Source organism: Electrophorus electricus, chromosome 18, assembly GCF_041902795.1.
Source record: "Electrophorus electricus isolate QZ-2024a chromosome 18, ASM4190279v1, whole genome shotgun sequence".
Lineage (NCBI taxonomy): Eukaryota > Metazoa > Chordata > Actinopteri > Gymnotiformes > Gymnotidae > Electrophorus > Electrophorus electricus.
The window spans coordinates 12,270,465-12,297,037 of NC_137514.1; the positions used below are offsets into that span (position 1 = coordinate 12,270,465).

Here is a 26,573-nt window from a genome sequence, read left to right on the forward strand (position 1 = left end):
TGGGATCGCCCTCTCCTGGACTCGCGGGATTCTACTGAATGTTCACACCATCCTATTAGTATGCTGTAAATAGTGTAATAGTGCGAAGCCACTTTGAATGTGCCTTCACAGTACAGCCAGCAGAAACTGATAAACTGATAAAATACTGATAAACTCCACTTGACCCTAAACTTTACTTGACCCTATGGATGAATTGGTTGAAAACGGCGAAGAAAAGGTATCTAAAAAGGACTGTTCGAGGTTTCTTCGTAAACACTGTAAAGGATGGGATTAGTTGAAATTGTTAGCTAACTAGATAACTTGTTTTTTTCAAACGCTAACGCTAATTTTTGAACGTCTGATTCGTAAACACACATCATAGGAACTACTGTCCGCTGTTTCTGCACGGTGTTAAGCTTTATTTTGTACAAACTTTAAACTGATTACCAAAGGTATTATTAAGTGTATATGTTCTTAGTATTTGGGAGATATTATTCGCAAGTTTAAAAATGTACGTGGTAATGATTTCCTAATTAGCCTGTTTGTATAATTAGTTAAACTTTGTTAGTGATACTTCGTCGTCAAGACAACAGACGCAAACGAGAAAAGAACGAGTCTTCTCATTGGCTGCTGTGTTTCAGAAGCCTTTGACTGCTGTTTAATGGTGAACTGTGATTTGTCGGTCTTCATCATACAAAATACAGCTGTTTGAATGTGAGGGACTGAAACGTGGGACCTGTATCCTTTTTATTAGACTACGTAATACGAGTTGCGATAGAAAGGTAATTATAATGTAATTTATAAATTGTAATGTCATTTCATTGCAAGGTAATAGAACCACGGAAGCTGGTTGACCTAAACAAATATGTGAATGAACAGATAAAAAGTGTTACAGAAGAATGGTCACCAGATGTGAATTTAAGAGCGACATGCACAGCAGCAAATACTGTTATCTTACCGCTAACGCTAGCTAACTAGCTTAACTTGTTAGTATCTTACTGTCTATTTAAATTGGGTATCATTAGGCAGCGAGCTGACATAGCAAAATAAATGCATTTGCATTTGCTTGCACATCTGATGAAGGACCTTTCTACGAAACGTCCTGTTTCTCTGGAAACTGTACTTCACTACAATTTTGACTATTTCTCTCTTTATCCACACACACATATATATAGATAGATATAGATATAGATATAGATATATAGATATATAGATATATATATACACACACACACACACACACACACACACACACACGCACACGCACACACAGTTAGTTCGATAGTTTTGGTCGTTTTTTGCAGGACCATGTAATTTAAGTTGCTATGACAACATCTTCGAAGATTGTGTTCTGGTAGCTAGACAGCTTGCTACGTTAAGAAACAGCAACTGTTTTGTTAAATTAGACGAGCTAGCTACCGTTTCCAACATTATCTTGGAAATAACTGAATCCAAGGTGATGTCATTACTGTTTTTTATTATTAATGCTACAAATTAGCTTTAATAATTAGGTGGAACGAACACGTGACAGTCAATAGCATGTACAATCGAATTAGAGAGCATGAATGAGCAAAACACCAGCAGAAGTCCGGTTAAAGTAGGCAAAAACACATTCACTACACCTAAATGTAAACCGCCATTGACTGTGTGATTGATTTTAACTTTATTCATTCCAGGCTGATCAGCCTTTGCGAGAGTTAAGCACGCAGGTCAGCCAGCAGGAGGCGGCCAAGTCGGAGCTCGAAACAGATGCTCAGTTGGACCTGAATTCAGTCCCGCTTGAGACTGAGGAGGTAGCCGAGATTGGTGGGGAGGGGTGGGGGTGTTTGTTTTATGCATTTGAATTTTTTGCTTCACAGTCAGTATTTTGGAAAGTTAGCCAGACCTTAACGAGATTAGCAGGTTTTTAATATACCCAAGCACACATCAAGGCAATGTGCCACAGTTAATCCAAGCCAGTTTTAAAAATACATTATTCACAACTCAGTTTATATCTTTTTACAGACTGTTGCTGACAATCTTGAGAAGAAAATCACTTCACTAGAACATACTGTTGCCATCCTTAACACTGTAAGCATATTCGACTCATTTGCAAGATCACATCTTACATTTAGCTGACACTTTTTATTCATAGCATCTTATAATTCTGACTGAACACAACTTGAGGGTTAAGGGTCTTGCTCAGGGGTCCAACAGCAGCAGCAGCAGCAGCCTGGTGGTGGGGGGACTTGACCTGGTAACCATCTGATTACTAGTCAAGTACCTTAACCACTGAGCTACCACTGTCCCATTTAAGGGAATAACAGTTAAAAGTTTTAATTGGCCATTCTGGGGTTTTTTCTGCAACCCAACTTTTCCACAATTGTCTGCCCATCTCTTCACACTCTTTGACCAACAAGAATGAGGCAACCCAGACTTCATGGTCAGATGATGAGGAAGAGTGGTGCCTTCTGAGTTCCAAGGCCGAACAGAGTCAGTGCCTGGAGGCTCTGTTGGAGCAGGTGCGGACCAAACAGAGCCAGCTGCACAGGCAGGTGCAGCGGCTTTGTCTCACTGGTGAGTTCCTAGGGATATCCGGTGCAAGTGTTCAGTCCTTGGACAAGCCCCAGCCAAGACTAGGTTCATGTTCTTCTCCAGGTTTTACATCTGAACGAGGTAACCAAGGGCTGGTGAGCAGGTAAGCAAGGGATGCAGAAGTGTGTTGACAGCTGGAATATGTGGACAGGGTGGCGGTACCTATTTCTTGGATAGGGAACCTCTGGCTCATATTACATCTACATCGGGTAATGCCTGATCACGTCTTATACCTGCTTATTGCCATTAAGCATATTTAAGCATATCTGTGAGCCAGAGAAGGAACCAGTGCTAACTCATCAGTTGCGCCGGCTGTGAGGGGGTGAACAGGCATGTTCATTGCCCCTCATTCAGGAAGCCAGCAGGACCATTTCACAGCAACAGACACCACCAGGCTGCGTGGCTCTCACACGAACCACCTCCCACGCCAGTCTGAGGAGGAGGCGGGGAGCCACAGGTTGGACAACGGGAAAGGCAGGAGCATGCAGAGGACGCGTAGATTGGGTAGCCCCACCAGGGCACCCCCTGCCTGCCACAGCCCGACCAGGCACACCCCTGTAAAGGTAGCAGTGAGTGGACACAGCATGGCAGCTAAAACAACAGTGCTCTGTAAGGCGCATGGGGCCTACACATCAGAGCTCTGCCCTTATAGAACTCCTGTGTTATCAAAGTTGGGTCTTGGATTGTCTTGGGTATATCAGATGGAGGGGATGTTGTATATCTATCATTTCATGATGAAATAATGTTTATCATTTCATTTCTGTGTTTGTTTCTGAAAACATGGTGATAGTTATGGTTGCGTTTGCTTAGTTATGTGAGTATTTGATATATCAAAGAGTGTGTGTGTGTGTGTGTGTGTGTGTGTGTGTGTGTGTGTGTGTGTGTGTGTGTGTGTGTGTGTGTGTGTTTTAGGGTGGCACATACGACTCAGAGCTTATGAGGGCGTTGCGAGAAAGGGATGAGATGCAAAGCATGCTGGATAAATACGAGCGTCACCTCTCCGAGATGCAGGCCAATGTCCGAGTACTCACGACTGACCGGGACAAGACAAGAGCACACTACCTGCAGGTGGGGACCTGTCTCCAGCAGGCAGCCTCATTTACCACCAATATACTGGCTTACTGCAGATATACTGACTTTTCTTAATAAAACAAAGATGCAAATCGATCCTCAGCCAACATATTCCACTGTATAATGGTATTAATTGCATGCCTATGTAACAATGTTTTTCAGGATTTTGTGGGGTTTTTTTTAAAATAGTTATTTGAATTTACCTTATTTGGTTTAATGGATCCTTTTAACTCTTTGAAGCTCCTTCTTACCCACCTTACTGTAAGATTCCTAATATTTAGCATACATTACATAGATGACATTGATTACCAGCCTGTTGTTACTCATGAGATGTTTTACAAGATTAGACGTAGCAAGTAACCAAGCCGTCAAGTAACACAAATTGTTCATTTAAACAAAAATCCGAAAAAGGGTCTATGTGGATCTATGCTGGATGGATGTGACATCTCCTCCCTCCTGCACAGGCTCAAGAGGAGATAGCGAACCTTCGGCGGGAGGTGTTGCGGTCGAAAGCATCGCGGGGGCCCAAGAGCAGCGTGACAGCACAGAGCATGCTCAAACGCCTGGAGGCCGAGAGGGACGAGGCCAGGTCCGACCTGCACCGCATGAGCACAGAGAGAGACAGCCTGAGGGAGAGACTTAAGGTAGGATGCTCAAAGAGGATGAAAGAGAAAGGGAGACTCAAGACAGCCAGAGGGAGAGAGTGAGAGAGAGACTCAAGCACAAAAACCGTATGAGAGGGAGAAGCAATGGAAAGACAAAGAGAGATTCAACATGTGACTGAAAGAGAGAAAGCCTTAGAAGGAGGTGTGAGGTAAGGTGGTCAGAGAGTGACTAAAAGCGAGATGCTCAAGGTAAAATAAACCAACAGACAGCTCGAGAGAGACTGAGTGGGACAGAGATTAACATTTTTAAGCCCAGAGCACCCTGACCCGATCATTTCTAACAAAGAGAACATTCTAACGTGAACATCCAGGTTTGCTCATTTTTGATGGATAATGCTGGGTTGGTGTGCTATGTTTTCTAAAATGTAAGATAAAATAAAAATAAATTAATTAATAAAAAAATATTCAAGATATAGCCTTTTTTGTATATTTGAATGATCTCTTCCGTGTTATTGTTTTGTGCAGTGTTGAGTATGCATACATATGTGCACACACCTGTGTCATATGTTATTTGTATGATGCAGTTATGGAAAATTGCTTATATATGTGTCTTCTACAAAACAAAGTAGAGCTGAATCATCTCCCTCTAGGGAGTATGGGCAATACTGAGTGTGTGTAAATGTGTGTGTGTGTGTGTTTGCGTCTGTCTGTCTGTCTGTATGTGTGGCGTGGGTGTTTCCAACCTTGCATCTTTTCCTCTGTGTGTTTTCTCAGATCTCTCAGGAGACAGCTATAAGTGAGAGAGCTCACCTGGAGCAAAGAGTGGAGGATCTGCAGAATGCTGTATTGACAGTAAGAATCCCTCACTGAGATCTTTGGACATACTCCCTCACTTCAGATCAGTGCCCATGCTTATTCCAACAACCGCTCACTGTGTTTGGAAGCTTCACAACTGACTTGAGATCAGCGTTAGTAGTCAGAGAAAAACCAGCCCTTCAAAAACAATGTTCCTTAAACAAAGTATAATAACCTAACTTACCATAGCTGTTAAGTCAAGGTTTGTACCAATACATGCACACTGCTTTAGCAGATCATTTATAGCTATAGCTCTTAAAAACTGCATAACTGGAGTAAATACAGTGGTGGGGGGGGGGTCACACACACACACAGCTGGAGCAGGAGCGTGGAGAGCAGAAGTGCAGGCAGACACAGACGAGGGAGGCCACGGCAGCGCTGGAGGAGGAGGTACACACGCTGAGCAGAAAGCTCGCCGCCAGCCAGGACAACCTCGGCCGCCTCAGGAACCAGTACAACACGCTCAGGTTTGCGGGCTACTGGGCCTCCTTCAGATCTACGAATTTTCCTCGGAAGTGCACTCCAGAATGCATATGAAGCAATGCTACTGATCTTAGGTCTACAGTATTTACAGTTGTTTTTTTTTTTTTTTTAAGGAAAACCTTGCAGAGAAGCACATGGTTTCTCAACGGGTTTTCTTCAGAAGTGCATTTCAAAATGCATATGAAGCAATGCTACTGAGCTTAGGTCTACAGTATTTACAATTTACAATATTTACAATTTTTTTTAGGAAAACCCTGCAGCACATGGTTTCTCGACGAGTTAGGGTATTTTCTTGATTAAGGAGGTGTGGCCATTTGTGAAAGAGGCAGAGCCCTGAAGAGTTGGAACAAAAACATATAAACACTTGGGCTTTATTTGAATAGCCCTGATGCAAATCCACATTCTTCTTAAGCAAGTCAGTTAAGAATGACTCCAGCTAGCAGAGTTTATGTTGATTGGATTAGCCGTTCATTGATTTGGTTCTAGTAAGAGCTGACTAGTGACATTGTTTATCTGACCGATGACATTATTGCATTTGTAGCTTTTTTTTTTTTTTTTTTTTTGATAACTCTAACCATAAGACTTCACCTCCTAAGGTACAATATTAATTTCTTTCAATGTGTAGACTCTACCTCAGCTGGAATGCTAGATACACTGTTTCTGGTCATATTTTGTAAACATTTTGTGAAGAACTGAACAGGGATCATAACGTGCTTAACAGGGCGAGTGGTGGTTTCGGCATCGTGCCAGCATCGTGGTTCCATTCCCGTCCTAGCCATTGTGTCTGTGTGTCTTTGGGTGGGTGCCAGGGTGTGCCACGGCCGCACGGAGAACTCACTGAGCGATGCAAATCGGCGGCTAGCCACCAGGACGACAGAGCTGCAGAGCACACAGGAGAGGAGCAGGCAGCTGGAGGAGAGGAGCGGTGAGGGACGCCCTCTGGGGCCCAGTAGCCAATTGGGAGTAGCTCTGGCCCCATCACATGGCAACAAAAACACTCCAATTGCTTGGAGTTTAGTTATATTTACTGCTTTCGGTGAAAACTGTTGTCCAGTCTGAATTACTGAAGTGAATTGTGATCAAAACATGTCCTTATACTGGTATAAATAGGTTAGTATCAAAAATTCTGTCAAGCTAAACTGCTGTAGCATACTTGAACATGACCATTGACCATTGTGGCATACTTGAACATGACCATTAGAGAGTTCTCCCTTTTCACACACATTTGGCAGTTCTAAACAGCAGTATAAAACCATTGAATGCTTGCGTTTGTTGGCTGTTGGGTCAGTGTGCTATGGGCTCATAGCTTCACAGTAGATAGCAGAGTTAGAGTAAAATCTGTGGAAATATAATTATATACTTGTGGATACATGTAGCATGTGGCTCGAGTGCCGAAGGGCGTGTGGCAGGACGCACATACTCTTGTGACACGGACAAACGTTTATTAACATAAAACGAAAACAATGGGGGCACTCACACAAAACAGTAAATGCGAACACAAAGTTTTAAACAACATGAACATTAACACAGACTACATAAACATCGACGATGGTTACCACTAACATACAATGACTTTAACACGCTACATCAACAATGACCAACAGCACCGCACACACTGACGTGGGTTTAAATACACAAAGACAAACAAGGTGCAGGTGTGTGCAGGCGTTACAAACAAAACCCTCCCACTGCACGTGGCAAGCCAAACCACATGACTCGCGAGAGGCCCCCTCCCAAGGGGCGCGGTTCCCGACGCATCCTTCCAGTGAATGCAAACCTCAGGGCGTCATGTACATGTAAACACACACACAGCACGGCAATGCCCGGTGCCCATCCAGTACCAGGCAGGCCAGGTGCTGCCAACAAGGGAGACCTCGTAGCGAGAGGGAGAAAGGCAGCTTCCCTGCCTCTCTCAGGGCAGTCCGGTACGCTCCCATAGTGTTTTGCCTGTAGACCTACAAGAGGCGCAAACACAGACAAACAATAGCGCCCACACATGAACACATAAGGCGCTGTGACGTGGTCTCAATGGACACGCGGGGGTGCATGTCTGCTCCGGTTCCAGACATGCTACCCTCCCCAGCGATCCTCCCCTTGCCTGCCGCTTTAGGAGCGTCCCAGAGGCGGGTTGCCTCCGGGGCTTTGGGCAGACCCCTCCAGTCTCACTGGCGAGTCCGCTGAAGGGAAGGGACTCAGGCTTCAACTCTGCCCACCTGAGATCCCGTTGGCTCCAAGCAACCGCCCTCTTTCTGGTTGTTGTGGTGCCCTTCGGTCCTCCTTGGCCCAGGCTCAATAGCCTTAGGCCCCCCCAAGAATTTCCTGGGGGTGTTCCCCTCCACTTCCGGAGTGGACACAGACACCAGTCACGGTCCTCTCCCCAATCTCCTGGGATCCAGGTGACAGGGCGGGGGTGTCTACGCACCTCCCGCTAGGAAGTCCGTCTTTAGCCAAAGGAGCTGGCGTCCTGTAGTTGTTGGTCATTCTGTAACGTGTGGCCCGAGTGCCGAAGGTCGTGGAGCAGGACGCCCAGACTCCTGTGATGCTGTTCATTTTTCTTTCCACTGTGTGTGTGTGTGTGTGTGTGTGTGTGTGTGTGTGTGTGTGTGTGTGTGTGTGTAGAGTCATTGCTGAAGGAGGTGGTGGGTCTCAAAGAGGAGCTGAGTGTCATGCAAGGCACTCTGTCAGAACTGGGGCAGTGCAGAGATGCCCTGCAGGAACAGCTAGAGAGGAAGAGCTGTCAGCTGAGCTCTGCTAACAGGCAGCTGGAAGACAAGGTATGACAAGGCGCGCGCACACACACACACACTTTAAACATTCAGCTGGATGAAAAACAATGTATCTACATCAACATCTGGAGGTTGTGTAGTGCTTCTTCACAAAGCCACATTCACTGAGAACAACAGATTGTTTTTCCATTTTAGGAAAGCACCATGCATGCTCTGAAACTCGAAATCAAAGACCTGGAGACTACCACAAAGTAAGTAACTGCTCTCATGTCATGGAAAGCCAATCACCTCAGAAACAAGAATACTTTGCAAATTCACCTGCTTTCAATCTGCAGAACCTTTTTAAAGGAGAAGCTGACATACATATGATTATAACATAGTCCTATATATTATTACATCGGAATAACAAGTGGATTTATTAGCAGTACGCTATGTTATCTAGCAATGAAGGTGTAATGAACTTAATATTATCACTGTGCAGTATGTATGAGGCTCCTAAAACATCTGACGAAGACCTTAGTTAAGGATGCTTTTTGGGGTTCTCAAATACTAACTTAATTGGTGCACTCTCTATCATGTAAGCAATTTTTTACATAGATTGAAGAGCTGCATAGCATGGTATAGTATTCTCATCCATTCCCCAAATCTGCCCTCATAGAATAGTAACATTTGTAGGGCCATGTTGTGTATACTCATAGAATAAATACCAGTGATCAGTTAACTTAGGTAACTGGAACTCAGCTAAATAAAATTTCAGTCCAATACTGGTGGAATTATTCTGTGTATTCATGTTAATAACAAATATAATACCATCGATCAGTATTATAATGACTATATTGGAAGACATTGTAAAGTCAGCTAGGCTGTCCATATAGAAATAGAAAAAGCTAACCTAGCAATAGCGGAGTCTCTGCATGTCTGCAGTGCTGTGAGAGTGATGATGAGCGGCAGGGAGAGGGAGCTGGACGCTTCGAGGATGAAGGTGTCAGACCTGGGAGACGAGCTGGCCACCACGCTGAAGGCCCAGGAGGCCATGCTGCGAGAGACCGCGCAACTTAGAAGCGGCCTTGACCGGGTCCGACTGGACTGCCAGGTAAGGGTCCCTCTGGATGGCTAAACCGTGGGCAGAGGAAAGTGCTTCCTGTAGCAGCTGGTGTCAGGCTAAAGTTCCAGAACGCTTATATTAAAAGCAAAATATATCTCACATGTGACTTTGCCTCTGTTGCAGGCTTTGCAGCTCAAACTGGATGAGGCTGGTCAGGAGAAGGCGGATTTGGAGAGAAAAGTGCAGAACTACATGTCTGACACCTCTCGCATCAAAGACCTGCTGTCCTCCAAGGTGTAGTCATATACATATACAGCTCCCTGTTTAATGCATAGGTTAAGATGATTTAAGCATTTTATCTATATTTTGTAATCGCACTCCAGAGTTATTGTATTCCAAAGGATTTTCCGGCCCATTAGAATGCGATCCCTTGGTTAAGGGAGCCTCAGTAGCCAGTCTCTGCTTCCTGGAATGGTGGAACATGGCATTTAACCACGCTCCCTAACTGTGACCCATGCACCATTTAACGATGCACCCTAACAGCTGCTTGCAGAGCATTCAACCACGCTCCCTAAACTGCAGCCCAAGTCGCATTTGACCACACTCCCTTACAGCCCACATACCCTTAAACCGTATGTCTTGAGCAGGAACGCGAGTGCCACGAGCTCCAGGAAGGTCGACGGCAGGCGTCTGCACAGGCTGGTGGCTGGGAGGAGCAGGCCAGGGAGGCGGAGGCCAGTGCCGCCGAGCTGCGCATGGGGCTCCACACCTCAGACTCAGAGAGGCGCGCGCTGAAGACCAGGGTGGACAGCCTGGAGGGCAGTCTGCAGGAGGTGGGCACAGGCAGCACGGCTAGAGCAATCGCCACAGAGCCTGGTTAGCTCAGCTCACCCAGACGATGGAAAGGGAAATGACTGCTGCAACACTCCAGCTGGGATTATTTATTTGGATTTATTTGGTGGTCTGCTTATTATTGTTAACACAAGTAACTGGAGAAAGGCAAGGTGAAAGCATAAGGACAAACACTTTCCATAAACAAATATGACTAAGTGGCTTTTACAGTGTTAAATTGATCTCCAGAGTAAATATAGTTAGCGTTTTGATCATTACAGGGTCACATGTTTAGACACTTATACTGATGAAGCTGAAGATGACAGCAGTGTCTTATTAAGAAAAAAAGAGCCAACACTCTACTCATACTCACTCTTTCTCACACTCTCTCTCTTTCAGGCGCTCAGTGCTAAACAGTCCCAGAGTGCTGAGCTGTCCCAGCTGAACCACACACTGCAGAAGCAGAAGGCAGAGCTTCAGCATGTGGAGGCGGAGCTGCGGAGGGTGGAGGCGGAGCGGTCGCACGCGCAGCATGACCTGGAGAAGATGCGCGAGCTCTGCATCAAACTGGACACCAGCAAAGAGACTGTAGGTGCCGCCTCTGTTACCCACACGCAGTTATACAACACCATTTATATGGACTGTGTGTGTGTGTGTGTGTGTGTGTGTGTGTGTGTGTGTATATATGTGTGTGTGAGGTGTGTGTCATATTCCATCAGTGTATTATCATTGTGCATTTTGGCAAGTTATTTATATTGCACATATTGTACACAAGGCAATTCAAGGTGCTATAAAATCACCGTGGGCACACAGGAAACACATTTTAAATATGTAAATAAAAATGAACGTTTTAGATGTAGGTGGGATTTATTTTGCCGCTACAGTATCAATTTATTCTCTCAGATTTAGACATAATGATTGACCAAATAAATATTACTTTTAGTGTATGACATTTGTTGTTGTTGTTGTTGTTGTTTATTTTGGCAGGTGCGGCAGGAGTTGGAGATGTGGCGCTCAGAGGCAGAGCTCGTACGTGATCAGCTGACCAGCGAGCGGGCAGCGGCACGCAGCCTCCAGGGCCTGCTGTCTGACGTGCGGGAGAAGGAACTGCATCGGCAGCTTGGCTCGCAGGAGAAACTCACCGAGATCCAGCTCCTGCGTGATAAACTCGCTGTGGCTGATAGCAAGGCGTGAGTGGGCAAGGTTGGGTTGGGTGGTGGTGGTGGTCTGAATATCACAGTGAGCAAGCTTGAGTTGCCTGCCTGCTGTCTCAACTTGCTAGGCTACTAAAGCGGACCTGAATATAATGGCGCAAGCAAAAAGAATAGGAATCATATGAGCAGACATGTACAAACCTACCAATGTGGAATTTTGCAAATAATTCTCAATCTCTAGCACTAAATAAGCCTCATTAACAGATGCTGTCAGAATGGTAGGATTTAATATTTTCTGCCAGGATGAAAACAAAACATAAACAACATGGATAATGAAAAATTGCAGGAAATCCCCTACAAAATAAGTTATCAACTTATCCTAACTGTATTCATAGGTTATGATCATGCACAGCCTTCATTACAATTAAAAACCATAGCTCAAATATATGCACGAAGGCCATATATATGACTTTGACCACTCTCCCTGCCAGGCTAATACTAGTAAAGTTAAAGCTTGTTGGCTGTGAAGCTGGGCTGTCGTCGGTTGAATTGCATTCTGCTGTACTGTTCTGCTCTTCTGAATTGTTGCTCCAGGAGCACTCAGGGCAGGGAGATGGTGCAGTTAAAAACTCGGTCAGCACAGCTGGAGGCTGACCTGGAGGCCACCAGGAAACAGCTCTCCAATGAGCGCTTTGAGAGGTGAGAGTAAGAAATAATAAACCTAATATCAGAAGTAATAATCCTATCAATAATCTGGGTTACAAATAATAGTCCTAATAGCATTTGGGGTGAATTTATACTTGAATATTGGACAGACAGACAGAGAAACAGAGAGAGAGAGTTACTGTAATTATTATTACTGTTATCGTTGGGGGTGGTGGTAGTGCTTCTACTTCTTATTATTAGTATTAGTATTATGTGAATGTTTGTTTCTTTACCACACACTCCCGCTTTCTTTCCCTGTCCCTCTCTCTCTGTCTCTCTCTCTCTCTCTCTCTCTCTCTCTCTCTCTCTCTCTCTCTCTCTCTCTCTCTCTCTCTCTCTCTCTGAGTCTGTGTCTCACTTTCTCCCTCTGTCTCATATCAAATCAGATGTGCTTCACAGGCATGACAGGATAAAATACCTATATTGCCAAAGCAATACAGTATATGTACATGTATTATTAATATACAAATGAATGAGTTTTTATAGAGACTAGAAAATAAAACAATTAAGTAAATAATAAAAGTAACTAAGAAAAGGACATTAGATTACAAACAGTAAATAACTGTGAATGTATGTGTTATAGTGTTTTCTCTGATCTTATGTTTTATATGTTTGCCCAGTAATATTTTCAGTTTTTCTGTATCAGTCAATGTGGGAAAGGTGGGGATCTTGTTAGTAATTCTGTGCAGAAAGGATTCTCTCATGGTTTCGTATTTTGGATATGAAAGTACAAATGGACTCAGTTTCAGACTCTCCTGACAGGCAGTGGTTACAGATTCTGGCCACCCAGCTTTTCATGTGCCTTCCTGTTTCAGTGGCCAGCTTATGGTTGCTCATTCTGTGTTACGTTCGGGTTTGCCTTTATTGTCTTTAATTCAATCTTTTTCTCTCTCTCTCTCTCTCTCTCTCTCTCTCTCTCTCTCTCTCTCTCTCTCTCTCTCTCTCTCGCACACACACACACACACACACACGCACACACACACACACACACACAGAAACACTTTGATGAAGAAATTAACATTTTGAAGGCTCGATTACTAGCTAGCAAAGATAAGTTAGTTAACTGTAGCTCAGTGGTCACCAACTCTGTTCTTAGAGATCAGCCTTCATGCAGAGTTCAGTACCAACCCTATTACTCCTATTACTATTATTATGTGCACCATTACCTCTATAACAGATAATAATAATAATAATAATAATAATAATAATAATAATAATAATAATAATAATAATAATCATAATAATAATAATAATAATAATAATAATAATAATGGAGCTCTGGTATCTGATATGTTCACTCAGTGTCCCTCAGACTGTGAATGTACATTACAGCCAGTGTGCTGAGCTCTTTTTGTTCACCAAGAACATACAGCACCTTCTACTCGTCAGGCAGATTTTTCAACTCTCTCTCTCTCTCTCTCTCTCTCTCTCCCTCTCTCCCCCTCAACCCCTGTCTCTCTCAATTCAATTAAATTCAGTAAGCTTTATTGACATGACCATTTACAGTAACAGTATTGCCAAAGCAGTATTGCAGTAAACAGCATGAATGAACATTTGCAATTAAGGAAATTAAGCATAATTCTATGTTATAATTATGAACTGTAATTGGTTAATTGGTATGAAATAATAATTGGAAGAGGTCAAGATGATAAAGAGAATTGAAAAGAAAGGTAAATAAATAATGAGGAGAGGAAGAAATAAATAATTAGACACATAAAGGTGTTTATAAATAGGGCAATATAGTGTGTGTGTGTGTGTGTGTGTGTGTGTGTGTGTGTGTGTGTGTGTGTGTGTGTGTGTGTGTGTGTGTTTTGGTGGGCTACTCACTGTCCCTCATGTTGTGGCAGGAAGATATATATTGCCCAGCTAAATTGCTGCTTTCTTTCATTTCTCCCAATAGGACGGACAGTTTGTCAGTATTAGAAAGACATTTAAAGTTGGGGTGTATCACATCATGTTTTGTGAAGTAAATCTGACGTATCTGAGAAAGTGCAGCTCTTTCGCTACAGTGTCATTGTTTCACTGCTGGCAGGGTCTCTCTGCTTTCTGGGCATCCATGATTTCTTATATCGGCCGGTCTGGATGGCCAGACTGGCTGAGTCTGTACTTTGTCAATGTGGTTCTGTGTTTAATATCAGTCACAGTGAACAGGTAATCTGCACTGTATAAATGCCAGATAACATTGCATTTTGCTTTGTTCTTATATTTTGTGTTCCAATGGGTGATGTAGTTTTATTTTTCAAGTGATTAATTTGGTTTGTTCTGACTGTATTTCAGACTGGTCCTGGTGTATAACAGTCTTACTGTTGGTTAATGAACTCACTGTCAGGACCAGCTGTGTGAGACTCTTATCTCTGCTCAGCTCTTGGTATTGCAGGGCTTTGTAGTGGTTTGTAGTGTAGTGTTTTTTAAGTGTAGCCAGTATTTAATAATCTTTTAAAAAATATTTTAGTAATAGGCGGAAATTTTCCTAATTAAATTCTACATGCATTATTTGTTGTTTTCCTGTGCACTTGTAGGATATTTTTACAAAATTCAGAGTGCTTAATTTCTGCTGGATGTTTGTTCCATTGTTTAAAATTTTGATTTGAAAGTGGTTCCCACACTTCATAACCATACAGCAGAATAGGTTCTATGATAGACTGGAATATTTTGAGCCAAATATGAATTGGTATTTGAATGTTAAATTGATTGCAGGGAATGCCTTGCATGCTTTCTCTCTCAGTTCATTGACTGCTGGATTGAAGTTTCCACATGAACTAATCTTCAGTCCTAAGTAATTGTAATTTGTACAGGTTTCTAGTGTTTGTGTCCCTAATGTGAAGCATGGTGTGTTTCCCTGAGATCTGGCTCTTTTTTAAAAAATAAGGGTTTTGACCTTTGTCGGGCTCACTGCTAGGGCCGAGGTCTGGGTCTCCAGCAGGTCCAAAGCAGAACCAAATCATCTGCATAGAGCAGAAATTTGATTTCTGAGTCATGTGCTGTAGAGTGAGACCAGGTGCTGCAGAGTGTTCTAAAATGGTGGATAATTCATTGATATAAATGTTGAATAATGTTGGGCTTAAGCAGCAGCCTTGTCTCACTCCATGCTCCTGAGACATGAACATGGTCCTTTTGTTGCTAATCTTTATACTCCACCTAATTTTTGTGTGTATGGATTTAATTATGTCATATGCTTTACCCCTACACTGCTTTCCTGTCATTTGTAGAATAGACCATTGTGACAAACTGTGTAAAAACTGTGCTTTTTGAAGTCTATAAAGCATGCAAATTTTTTTTGTTCTGGTTAGCATGTATGTCAATTAGGGTGTGTAGGGTGTAAATATAATCTGATGTGTGGTGATTTGGTAGGAATCCAATCTGACTTTTACTCAAGACATTGTGTTTCATAAGGAAGTCTGTAGGTCTTGAATTAATATTACAGAATTATTTCCAAAGATTACTGTTCACACAGATGTCTTGGTAGTTATTAGGGTCGAGTTTATCTCCATTTTTGAAAATTGGTGTTACAAACCTTGACTCCAGATATCAAGGAAGTACTATATTCAATTTTTCAGTTATGATGTTTTTGTTCAGGTGTTGTATTGGGAAATGTATTGTCTAGTGATTCAAAACGTGTTCATTCTTTCTGTCACGGCACGGGCCCCACTTCCTCGACTCCTCCCCATGCCTGTGTGTGTGTGTGTGTCTTTGTGTGTTACACCTGTCCCTTGTTAGTCATCATTTAATATATATATTTAAGTCCTTGTGTAGTGGTCAATCCTTGTCTGTATTTAACTCGTGTGAGCTGTTACAAGCCATAGAGTGTTCGTATTACTGTTTATTACATGGTGCATTCTGTCTCATTTATATGTAGTGCCGTTGTTTGTGTTTTGCTTTCTGTTTCTTATGTGTGCTAAGAAACGTGTTTGTTCAGTTCGGCTCATCTGTGCATCCTGCTTCGCCTCCCCAACATGACATTTTCCAAATTTTTTTCCTAATCCTCTCTTGTTTTTTTTTTTGGTTTGTTCCTTACTTGTCTTAGGTTACATATTTGAGCAGCTGTACTAAAAATATGATTCATATTCTTAACTGCAAAACTGATGCTTTATCACTGTAAGTGTATGTAGTGTCCGGAAAGGTGTCTAAACTGTTTCTTGAGAGCTAATTGCTTTCTGGAACTCTTCTGTACTGTTTTGGGCCCATCTGTATGGTTTCCTCATAATAAACAGCTTACTGGGCTGTGTGGGTGCAATACTGTTAGTCTCTGTCCTTTTAATGAACACAGTGATTTGGCTGTGATCAGACAGAGGGGTTGGTGGCTTTACACTAAATGCACTGAGAGAAAATCTAAATCTAAATCTGTTACCATATAATCCACTTTGCTATTGTCAAGGGGTGAGCAAAAGGTGTATCTCCCTATAGAGTCCCCTCATCACCTACCATAGACAATGTACAGACCCAGGCATTGACAGAGCTGCAGGAGGTCTTTTCCATTCCTGTTTACTTGTGTGTCAAGAGTGATTAGTTATATTTCTTAGGTCCCCACAGATCAGCACACTTCCCTGGGCCTGCGTGGCGCTGATTGGATCATGGAAACTCGGAAAATGTCTTTGTTATTATAAGAGTATTCACTGGGAGGAATGTAAAATGTACAAAGGAATATATCTTATAATTTATAATATATCTTATAAATGATTTTCTAATTTCAGAGGAGTTCTGATTTATACCAGATAATGATTCCACCTGACCCTCTACTTCTTTTAATGTTAGGGTGCTTAACAGAGGGGATGATGATTTCTCTCTCTCTCTCCCTCCCCTCCACCTTTGTCCATCTCTCTCTCTCTCTCTCTCTCTCTCTCTCTCTCTCTCGCTCTCTCTCTCTCTCTCTCTCTCTCTCTCTCTCTCAGGGAGCGTGCGGTGCATGAGCTCCGCAGGCTTGGTCTCTCTTCATCCCCACATTCTCCGTTGCTCTCGTCCACGCTACGATCGTCCACCTCGCCCACCCGCAACTCCCTCAGCCCTCATGTGTCCTGGTCACCTGAGCGCTCCAGCCTCGCCATGCCCATCTGCCCACCACCCAAGAGCTCACCCAACAGGTGGGCACACATGGTTTTGCCATTAACACTCAGTGGGACCACACAATTCGTGACCCCATCACCTCTGATTGCCTCCATATATGATAATGTCTTACATTTCTGTAGTTTTATAGACAGAAATTACACTCCAGAGCTCCTAAGAGACCAAAGGGTTAGCCTAATTAATGAATGATAACTACATTAAAACTGAAAGTTTACCTTTTTAAATAACCTTATTAGGCTCACACAAGGCTTTTAACACACTGTTCCATGTCCTTATGTTAATCCATGTTTACTGAAACTAACTTTCTAATGAATATTAGTTCTATCTAAATGATTATGATTTGTTTACTACAGATTTACATACATAATTTATTCATTTCTTTCTACAGGAGTGTAAATTTTAAAGATCTGTATGACTAAGCAGACCTGGATTGGACTGGATTCTCCTGTTTTCATTTTGGATGCACATCAAATTTATTGTGATCCTTGATTACCTGCTGAAATAAATTAAATAATTCTATTTTAAATCTATTTGAGTTGTTGTCCAGGTGCTGTGAATGAATAGACATGAATGTAATATTGATGTTCCATTAATGCTATATTTCTGCTTTATACGATGTGAATTCTTGCCATTTTACATTGTTGTTTTCATAATTGATCACTTCATATTGAGAAAAAAATGTTTTTGCATTTTGTATGTTTTATTCAAATTAAATGTGAGTGAACACAAATATTACACAGTTCTAAGCAAAATTATTTGTATTGCTTACACGTTAATAAATGCAGAGACACATTTTAGGGTATATACTGCTCTAAACTGTATAGATAGTACCTGCCTATGTAGATGGGGCGGAGATGTGTGACGTTGCTTTGTAGGTCGGCGGATTTTAACCAATCACGGTTTACATCGTTGAGCAAGCCTAGTATGTTTTGAGGCTGGCATTACACACTGTCCTCGCTCACCTGTGCGTCTAGGATTCTCACTTTCAGGTACGATGTTAATTGTTTGGTTGCGTTGTTAATTACATTCACTTGTGATGTTATTTGGATGTATGTATACGATTTCTGAATGTCCAGTAAAAATGAGGATGTTCATACTGTATAAAAAGGGAACGTATTAAAGGTTATAATTCAAAAGACGCATTCCAGACTTAACATTGCCGCTGTCAGACTCATATAGTATATACGTACATACATTTGTCACTTTTTGAGGTCTCTGAGTCGACCCGAAGTGAGGATAAAGCCCCGCCTGTACGCACTTTGAGTGGTCTTGGGTTCACTTTTAGCGAGCGAGTAAAATAATAAATCACTTCAAGTCAGATAAATCAAATGGTAAATCAATATTAAACACGAGAGGAAGTGTTATCCACACGTTGTACAGATTACATCCGATCTTAGACTGTAACGCAGCCCTATTCCCCACTGCCTCAGCCTGCGGTTTAAACTAGTGTAGAATTAGCCTATGTTTAACCTGTATCCCGCAAATAGCCCGCAAGATTTTATTGCGATTTTGCCTCGTTCAACAAAAGCGCTATTAAGAGATTCCTTTATACAGCTGATACAGAATGGAGATGATGTTAAAGATGTTAAAGCGATGAAACAGCCGCTATACACGCTCTCAGATTGAAACAGCCCCCAAAACATCCCCAGACTACTAAAGATCAAGCAAATATCGAACGCTCATCTTACAAAGGGGTGATATAAGAATATGATATTACTTAAATTAAGCGGAACCTGAGGTCAAGATCATGAATTGGTCTAGCGACTACCCTAAAATAACAAAAACTAATCAATTTGTCAAATGTAAGTAATACGTATGTGTACATAGCAAACAATTATGTGTTTGAATAGTGTAATTGCAGTGATATGGGTTAGAATGGGGTATGAACCAGTCATCCCATCTCACCTGCAAAGCCTTGTCTTGTTAAAGTTTTAAAAGGCTGGGAACTGTTCAAACATTGGACTGGTTTACCCACACCTGTCTCAGACAGGTCAGGGCAATATCTTAATTGAAATCTGCATGCATAGTGCATTGAATGAGCACTGTTCATGTACATTACCTAAAGTGCATAATATAGACGTTTATTATATGGTTATGGTTGACTGCATGTGACTTGTGGAGTGTACTGTGTCCTTGTGCTGGTGGTGGTGGTGTGTGTAGTGGTGGTCAAATCAAAGATTATCAAGGATTAACAAACACATTGGAATTACACTGTATAATAATCGACATCTCTAAGTTAATTAAGTATGGATGCTCTCTGACTCTATGCTTTACTCATTGCCTTTTGAACAATGTGATGTCCTTCCTTATTGTTTTATATGAATATCAATGATGAGTATAACCCCAGTTACACTGGCTCAAATATCTAAACAGGTATGGTATATCGTATTTGTCCTGACTTAATTTGGGCTTGGGAAACTAGGCTTGGGAGTTCTTTAGAGAGTAACCAGGGGAACAGATAAATGTATCATTATTAGACTTTCTTCATGATGGGTGTGCTGTGTTTGCTACTGGAGGAGGGATTTAGTCAACCAAGACAGTCTGCAGATAATAGCTGTCCAAAGGTCAGTGAGCAAAGAGTCTGGGCTCTCCGTATGGTACTGAGAAACTTGGTGAGTCTGTAAAATGCTGTTAATGATCAGCTATGGTCACTCTCTTGCACCTCAAAGAGCATCAAACACAAACATGACAGTTAATGTTTAATTAATTTTTTTTTTTAAGTTAATGTGGTTCACTGTCCAGAACATAACGAAATCTGAGCTATGATAGAAAAAAGCTTGCCTATCCAGACTTGATTCAGAGACAGTATTTAAGGACATTCTTGTTCTTAGCACTTCTAGCACTGTACTACGTAGTATGAATGTTGTGATCAAAATTAATGAATGAAATGTTTGTGGCTCGATATTTCACAACAAAAGCAACAACAAAATAATACCAAAAAAACTATTATTGTTGTTGTTGTTGTTGTTATTATTATTATTATTTAGTAGTAGTAGTAGTAATCGCAGGAGGAGTAGTATTACTACTAGTATCAGTACTATTTTTAAGATCACACCTGTATCAGTAAGGAAAAGCTGTCTGTATGCAGATTCATTTGCAAAAGAGTGAACTCAGATACCACATCCTTCTCTGATGAATAAGTGTATCAGTGTATCTCTTCCCAGTGAAGATAACATTACTTCTGAGCCCAACAGCACCTGAATTAGAGGCATTCAGATGACCAGTCGGGGAAGTGAGGTACAGTCTAAAATGAACATTAGTTCCTAACAGAGGACAGCAAGAACATTCTATGTCCTACTCTGGTTGTGCCAGGTATAGAAATAACAGCAGATTAGTAAGCAAAAAGTAATGAGGTATATAGATTGTGCAGTTAATCCATACAATATTGCAATTACAGATACAGTTTATAGACATTTTTAGTTAGTGCTGTTTAACTTTGAGATTTTTCTCATTTTGTTTGATTCTGCTTTTTGGAAAGAGCTGTGCTGGTTACACAGGTTGTATTTACAGCACTGGGCAGATGCTCTTATCCAGAGCAAAATGTATCATTATGCCAGTATTTGTGCCTGCAGGGAACCAAAACAATGATATTGGTATTGGTAGCAGCTCACACTGCTGTCTTCAGCACACAGAGCCCTGGCAGTGTTCACTAGTCAACACTTAGACACAGAATTTTGTAAATATTTTAGAGTTAAAAAAAACAAAACAAAAGAGCAAATTTTGATCAGAAAACAAAATCCCCCCCACTGACACATTTCGAGGCTAATATGCTTGTCAGCAGAACCAAGGCTGCGGTACTGGGGCAGACTGTAAAGGCCAGCTGGGACTTGCATACAGAAGGCTCAGTGATGTAATGGCTAATCGATGGGGATACTCTAACTGTACTCCCGGAAATTTGCATAACTGTTAGTGATCTTATCAGTGCATGGTCAGGCAGGCCCTGGAACTATGTAAATGCAGCAGGAAAACATCTGCTCGTCCAAACAGCTGGCTTTTATATATGAGCATTTAGGGGACAGATTCCCTAGCAAATAGGGAAGACCTTTTATGAATTTAATAGGAGACTGTCATAATATAATGCCTTGCCTGTTTTGTTTCAGTTATGGCAGAACTGTCAGTACACTGGAGATGTACTATAACTAAGCTATGCCTTGATATGTAGGTGAATAATGTAAGTGTTAATTTAACACTTACACTTAACATTTAATTTAACACTAATATATCACTAATCTAACACTAATTAAATTTTTGAGTAGCATACATTACTATAGAAATTGTCCTTCATTATAGGTCTCGTGGGACTCATCAAGTGCTGTGATGAGACTGCAGTTCTGAGATTTGTTATTTGTTCAGTGGCTTTTGTAATGAGTTTCTGTGTGTGCGTGCATGTGTGTGTGTCTGTGTGTGTGTGTGTGTGTGTGTGTGTGTGTGTGTGTGTGTGCGCGTGCGTGTGTGTGTGTCACTGGCAGTCATTGGGAACAGTGCAGCATACCCAGTACCTTGCCAGAATGTTGAAAAGTTCAGTGGAATTCCTTCGCAGAAAAAGACCCACACTGGAGCTTAACTCTTAACATGCTCTCACTTCCACCTGCATTTGTCGATGTTTAGCTGTAAGTTGAAGGGAACAGTTACTTATTTCACATGTTTATTAACATTTAAGGGAAAAGATCACTGCGGCATATCTATTAAAAATGCATTTGTACCCGAAAATAGACAGGTCAGCAAACTTCTAGGAGACTTTTCAGCAAACCAGAGGGTGGCTGGCATTAAAGAGAACACAGAAGGCAGCCAGGAAATGGTATTGTTTAATACAAATCAAGATTTATTTTAAAAAGCTCATAAAGGGATTCAATAAAAAACTTACCCTAAGAGCACACACACACACAGAAAAGTAAGAAAAAGGAATACATAATATAATAATCAGTAATGACGTTATTATTTTCCCATTAGTGGTTGTGTATGACCCTTTAAAGGTAAACCTTGTGTAAGGACTTCAATGTGTTGGTCACAATTCATAATACTATAAAAAGCAGTCAGATACCACTGTATTCTCATTGTATCCTCTATCCATGTTGAATATGTTGTGTCAAATAGAGGTATATAAATTGGGATGTTTTCTCAATTTATTCTCCCATGCAGTCTCTTTCCCTAGTACTAAGCAGTGTGTGTGTGTGTGTGTGTGTGTGTGTGTGTGTGTGTGTGTGTGTGTGTGTGCTCAGCCTTCTCCCCAGAGAGATACAGGCAAACAAGGAACAAAGAAGAATCTACGGCAGCGCTCCAGGAGAGACAGAGAAAGCGGCATCACTTAGCTTGCATTTCAACCTGCTGGTGAGTTTACAGTATCCAGATAAAGAATATTTACACAAATAGGTCTACATGCAAATATATTAATTGATATTAAAGTCTGAGGGCGCAGTCCATATAGAACATACTCTTCAATAGTGCAGGGTTGGCAACAAACGTTTCTTCTACAGAGGTGTTTTGCACTCGTATCTGTTGTACTCACGTGTACATCATATTTAATCTGCTTTCACGTGTTTTGCTGTTTCTCATACAATTGCCTTTTCCCTTTACAAACCGAATATTGTCGTGATACAAACAAAAAACCCACAATGGCTGGATTAAGTCAGATGGATTATCCTCTGTGATGTCACTGGATTGAAATCGTCATTAGTTGATCTGTGTAGTTCTCCCTAAGCAAACCATAGCGGAATCTACACAATACAATCTTGGAAGTTTAGAATTCTCTTCTGTGACGTAGCTCATCGTATTACCTAGCCTAATTCATTTGATCTATGTTCTAAATAAAGACGCTATTGTCTGCTGTTCTGTTAACTGTTTGCTCTCCCTAGACAAACACAATAACCTGCAGTGACTTGTTTCAGGCAGGAGTGAAAACCTTCTGAGAACCAATGATATCAGATTTTTCGGTAAAAGAAAATGAACAATACTCGTGGCAGGTGTGTGAGTGTGTATATGTGCGCAAGAGTAATGAAGTCGTGGAAGAGTCTACTGGCTGATTTGATAGTAACAGAATGTGTACACAAAAACATGTTCACACATCTAAAATCACTACATGTGCATCAAATGGTGGATTTTGCTCTTTGAAAGCTTCCCTAGCTCAGGATAAAGTTTCAGCAGTGATAAAGAAATTTATTTTTTTTATCAGCAAGTCTCCACTGAGGACCCAACATTGAAAGCAAAGAGGTACCTAAGACTCACGGAAAATTTGTGTTAAGAGCTTTGCCCTTTTCTAAATAGCTCTGCACTGAAAACAGGATAATGTGTGTGTGTGTGAGACCAACAGACCAGGGACTTTAGTCTGAGTCTATGTTTCCTTGGTTGCGACATTGTGACTGTGTGTGCATGCATGCGTCTAAATCAGAATAAGCAGTGAAAGAGATGTCTCTCTCTCTCTCTTTCTCTCTCTCTCTCTCTCTCTCTCTCTCTCTCTCTCTCTCTCACACACACACACACACACACACACACACACACACACACAAATACAACCACTTCTATTTAATATCTCATCACCTCATCCATGCTGTGCGCATCTCTAGGTAACGGCTGTCTCTGCCTGGGCCCAAGTCAACGCTACACATGCATCAGGTGACTCAGCTGAACAACCTCTCCGATATATCACACAAAGGAAAACAAAGGAAAGGCTACTCCTTACATGTATTTCTTTTGATTCATACAAATCTACTATATTTCAAGCACTTGTGAACATATACTTAGCATATAGACATTAAATACCCACTCACCAAACACTTTATTAGAAACACATCTTGTTCTTATTGACCTTACATTTTTTACCCTAATTATTGCAGTGTAGTAAGACCTAAATACTAAAAATTCATAAGTATTGTGATCCTGGCTGGAATAGATGAAGATCTTAAACACTCCCTACAGCAATCTCCCTATGGACCATGTGACCATGTACACTAGAAAGACTGTAAACTGATGTCATATTTCCAGCAGAGTTAACTGTAACTTTAACAATGAAGTAACAATATGCAGTAATTATGATGTGTGAAACAAATATTGACAAATATTGAACTTAGATTTTTCAGAGTAGCCATGCTTTACTTTAATGACAGCTTTGCACACTCTTGATGTTCTCATAACCTGCTTGATGAGGCAGTCGCCTACGATGTGTTCAAGAAATTCTAACATACACTCAGCACTTGTAGGGTGAGGGATTAAAGTTGAAGAATAAACAATGAAAACTATTTGCTGAGTGGCCATTTAAAATTAATTTTAATGATTTAATCTCATAGATTAAACTGTAGAATCATGGAGACAAGCCCAGAGGTGGACACAGAGGAGCTAACAGGTTGGAGAATATTCTGAACATTCATAAAAGTTGTTTCAACCATACTAGTTATACATGTAATGACAAATCACACAACTTCAGATATCATATAGGAAATTCACACAATGACATGAATTTCATATATATAGCTCGGAATAAGAGACCACTACAAAATTATCAGTTTCTCTAGTTTTACAATTGATGGGTATGTGTTTGACCAGGCTGAGCAGTTTTGTTTTATTATATAAATTACTGGCAACCTTTTTTCCAAATTCCAGATAAAAATATTGTATTTTAGAGCATGTTTTTTAATAAAAATGACTAATGGTCAAAATAACAAAACAGTTACAGAAATTTCAGACCACAAATAATGCAAAGAAAACAAGCTCATATTCATTTATAAACAACACAGTACTAATATTTAAACTTAGGATGAGTCAAGAAATCGATATTTGGTGGAATAACCCGGATTTTTAACCACAGCTTTCATGCATCTTGCATGCTTTCCACCAGGCTTTCACATTGTTGTTGGGTAACTTTATGCCACCCCTGGCACAGAAATTCCAGGAGCTCGGCTTTGTTTGATGGCTTGTGACCATCCATCCTCCTCTTGATCACATTCCAGAGGTTTTCAATTGGATTTAGGTCTGGAGATTGGGCTGGTCATGATAGGGTCTTGATCTGCTGATCCCGCATCCACATTTTGATTGACCTGTGTGACATGAAGCATTATCCTGTTGAAAAAAACAATCATCAGAGTTGGGGAACATTGTCAGAGCAGAAGGAAGGACAGTTTTGTAAGTGGCTTGATTCATGTGTCCTACACAAAGACAAATCTGCCCAATTCCAGCATTGCTGAAACATCCCCAGATCTTGACTGATCCTGCACCAAATTTCACAGTGGGTGCAAGACACTCTGGCTTGTAGGCCTCTCCAGATCTCCATCTAACCATTACATGACCAGATGTTGGACAAAGCTGAAAATTGCACTCATCAGTGAAGATGGCCTTACTCCAGTCTTCTACGATCCGATCCTCATGGTCACAAACTTCAGTCTGGCTCTTCTTTTCTTCTCATTGATAAAGGGCTTTTTTCTAGCTTTGCATGACTTCAGCCCTGCCTCCAGAAGCTTGTTTCGAAGCATCCTCGCTGTGCAAGTCTCCCCAGCTGCTGCATGCCATTCTTTTTGTAGGTCACTGGATGTCATCTTGCGGTTGTTAAATGACATTCAAATGAGGTGGTGACCATCATGGTCAGTAGAGAGTTGTTTTCGACCTCTGCTAGTCTGTAGCTGTTGTTGTCCCATGTGTTTGCTGCTTGACCTTATTCTTATGAACCACAGTTTTTTTAATTTTCAAGATGGAAGCAACCTGATGCTCACTGTATCCTTCTGCCAGTAAAGCTACAATTGAACCCTTCTTTTTCTTCAAATAACCTTTCTTTTCAACTCTTTTGGCATGGTCTGTAGCTGTATTTTGACTACCCTTACTTTTTGGGTAGTCCTAGCACTGCTTTTCCCATCCAGCTGGTTCTATAACAAGAGAATAATTGGAGTGGTCTCATTTTTTTCTGGAGCTGTATGTGTATATATATACATATACCTACATGATATCTGAAGTCAATTCCCTATGATATCTGAAGTCAATACCTATATGATATCTGAAGTGGATGCAAATGGGAACATGCCAAGTTCATGGCACCCCATCAACTTCAGCAAAGTTCCCACTTGTCACAGTTCACCAGACTTATAGCATGTACTATTACCTGTGTTTATTAGCAAGGAAGAAGTCAAAGTTTAAGTTCCTGAAGACTCGACTTTTCAGCCGCCTGAAGAGGAAGGAGACTGAAGGCCAGATAAAGCAGAGCCAGTCTTCTAGTGATGTCACTACGCATCACGGCGGAAAAGGTGAAGATGACTCGGAGGACGACAGCCAGTGAGTGCACAACTTACCATTTAGTCAAATATCAATCCCTTCTATTGGATTTATTTCACATAAAGCACCTGTTGTTCTCAATAAGGCATTTAAAATAGTATAACTCTCACTGCTGTATTGTATTCAAATCAGAAATGCATCTTAGACTTGACATAAGGAAAGCCATTAATCGATTTTCATGCACTAGGTTACTGAAAGGTTAGGGATAGGGTTTGGTCATTAAAAACACTTATCC

At 41.3% G+C, this 26,573-nt stretch overlaps 1 protein-coding gene across 6 annotated transcripts; it reads left to right on the top strand.

Moving 5' to 3' along the window:
* The first annotated feature begins 64 nt into the window (after positions 1-64).
* Positions 65-26,321, top strand: tsga10 (testis specific, 10). 6 transcript variants are annotated; one of them, XM_081700718.1, is made up of 22 exons: positions 65-217; positions 1,656-1,772; positions 1,984-2,049; positions 2,379-2,535; positions 2,908-3,116; positions 3,466-3,621; positions 4,089-4,268; positions 5,004-5,081; positions 5,400-5,551; positions 6,377-6,492; positions 8,187-8,341; positions 8,489-8,544; positions 9,218-9,386; positions 9,522-9,632; positions 9,986-10,171; positions 10,569-10,757; positions 11,157-11,359; positions 11,918-12,022; positions 16,918-17,106; positions 17,478-18,078; positions 22,309-22,417; positions 26,182-26,321. In XM_081700718.1, the coding sequence occupies exons 1-20, from the start codon at positions 185-187 to the stop codon at positions 17,506-17,508; spliced, it is 2,658 nt and encodes an 885-aa protein (XP_081556844.1). In that variant the 5' UTR covers positions 65-184; the 3' UTR covers positions 17,509-18,078; positions 22,309-22,417; positions 26,182-26,321. The 6 variants fall into 6 exon arrangements, with proteins under 6 accessions (XP_081556844.1, XP_081556843.1, XP_035390992.2 ...); XM_081700717.1 differs by lacking the exon at positions 26,182-26,321 and adding an exon at positions 23,650-23,703; XM_035535099.2 differs by lacking the exons at positions 11,918-12,022; positions 26,182-26,321 and adding an exon at positions 23,650-23,703.
* The last annotated feature ends 252 nt before the right edge of the window (positions 26,322-26,573 follow it).

What these genes read in the sequence shown, in the direction of transcription:
- tsga10 (XM_081700718.1), top strand. Translation starts at nt 185, where the DNA reads ATGGATGAATTGGTTGAAAACGGCGAAGAAAAG. An exon ending in GCAGCTGGAGGAGAGGAGCG is followed by an intron (nt 6,493 to 8,186) that starts GTGAGGGACGCC and finishes GTGTGTGTGTAG; the next exon opens with AGTCATTGCTGAAGGAGGTG. An exon ending in AAGACCTGCTGTCCTCCAAG is followed by an intron (nt 9,633 to 9,985) that starts GTGTAGTCATAT and finishes TGTCTTGAGCAG; the next exon opens with GAACGCGAGTGCCACGAGCT.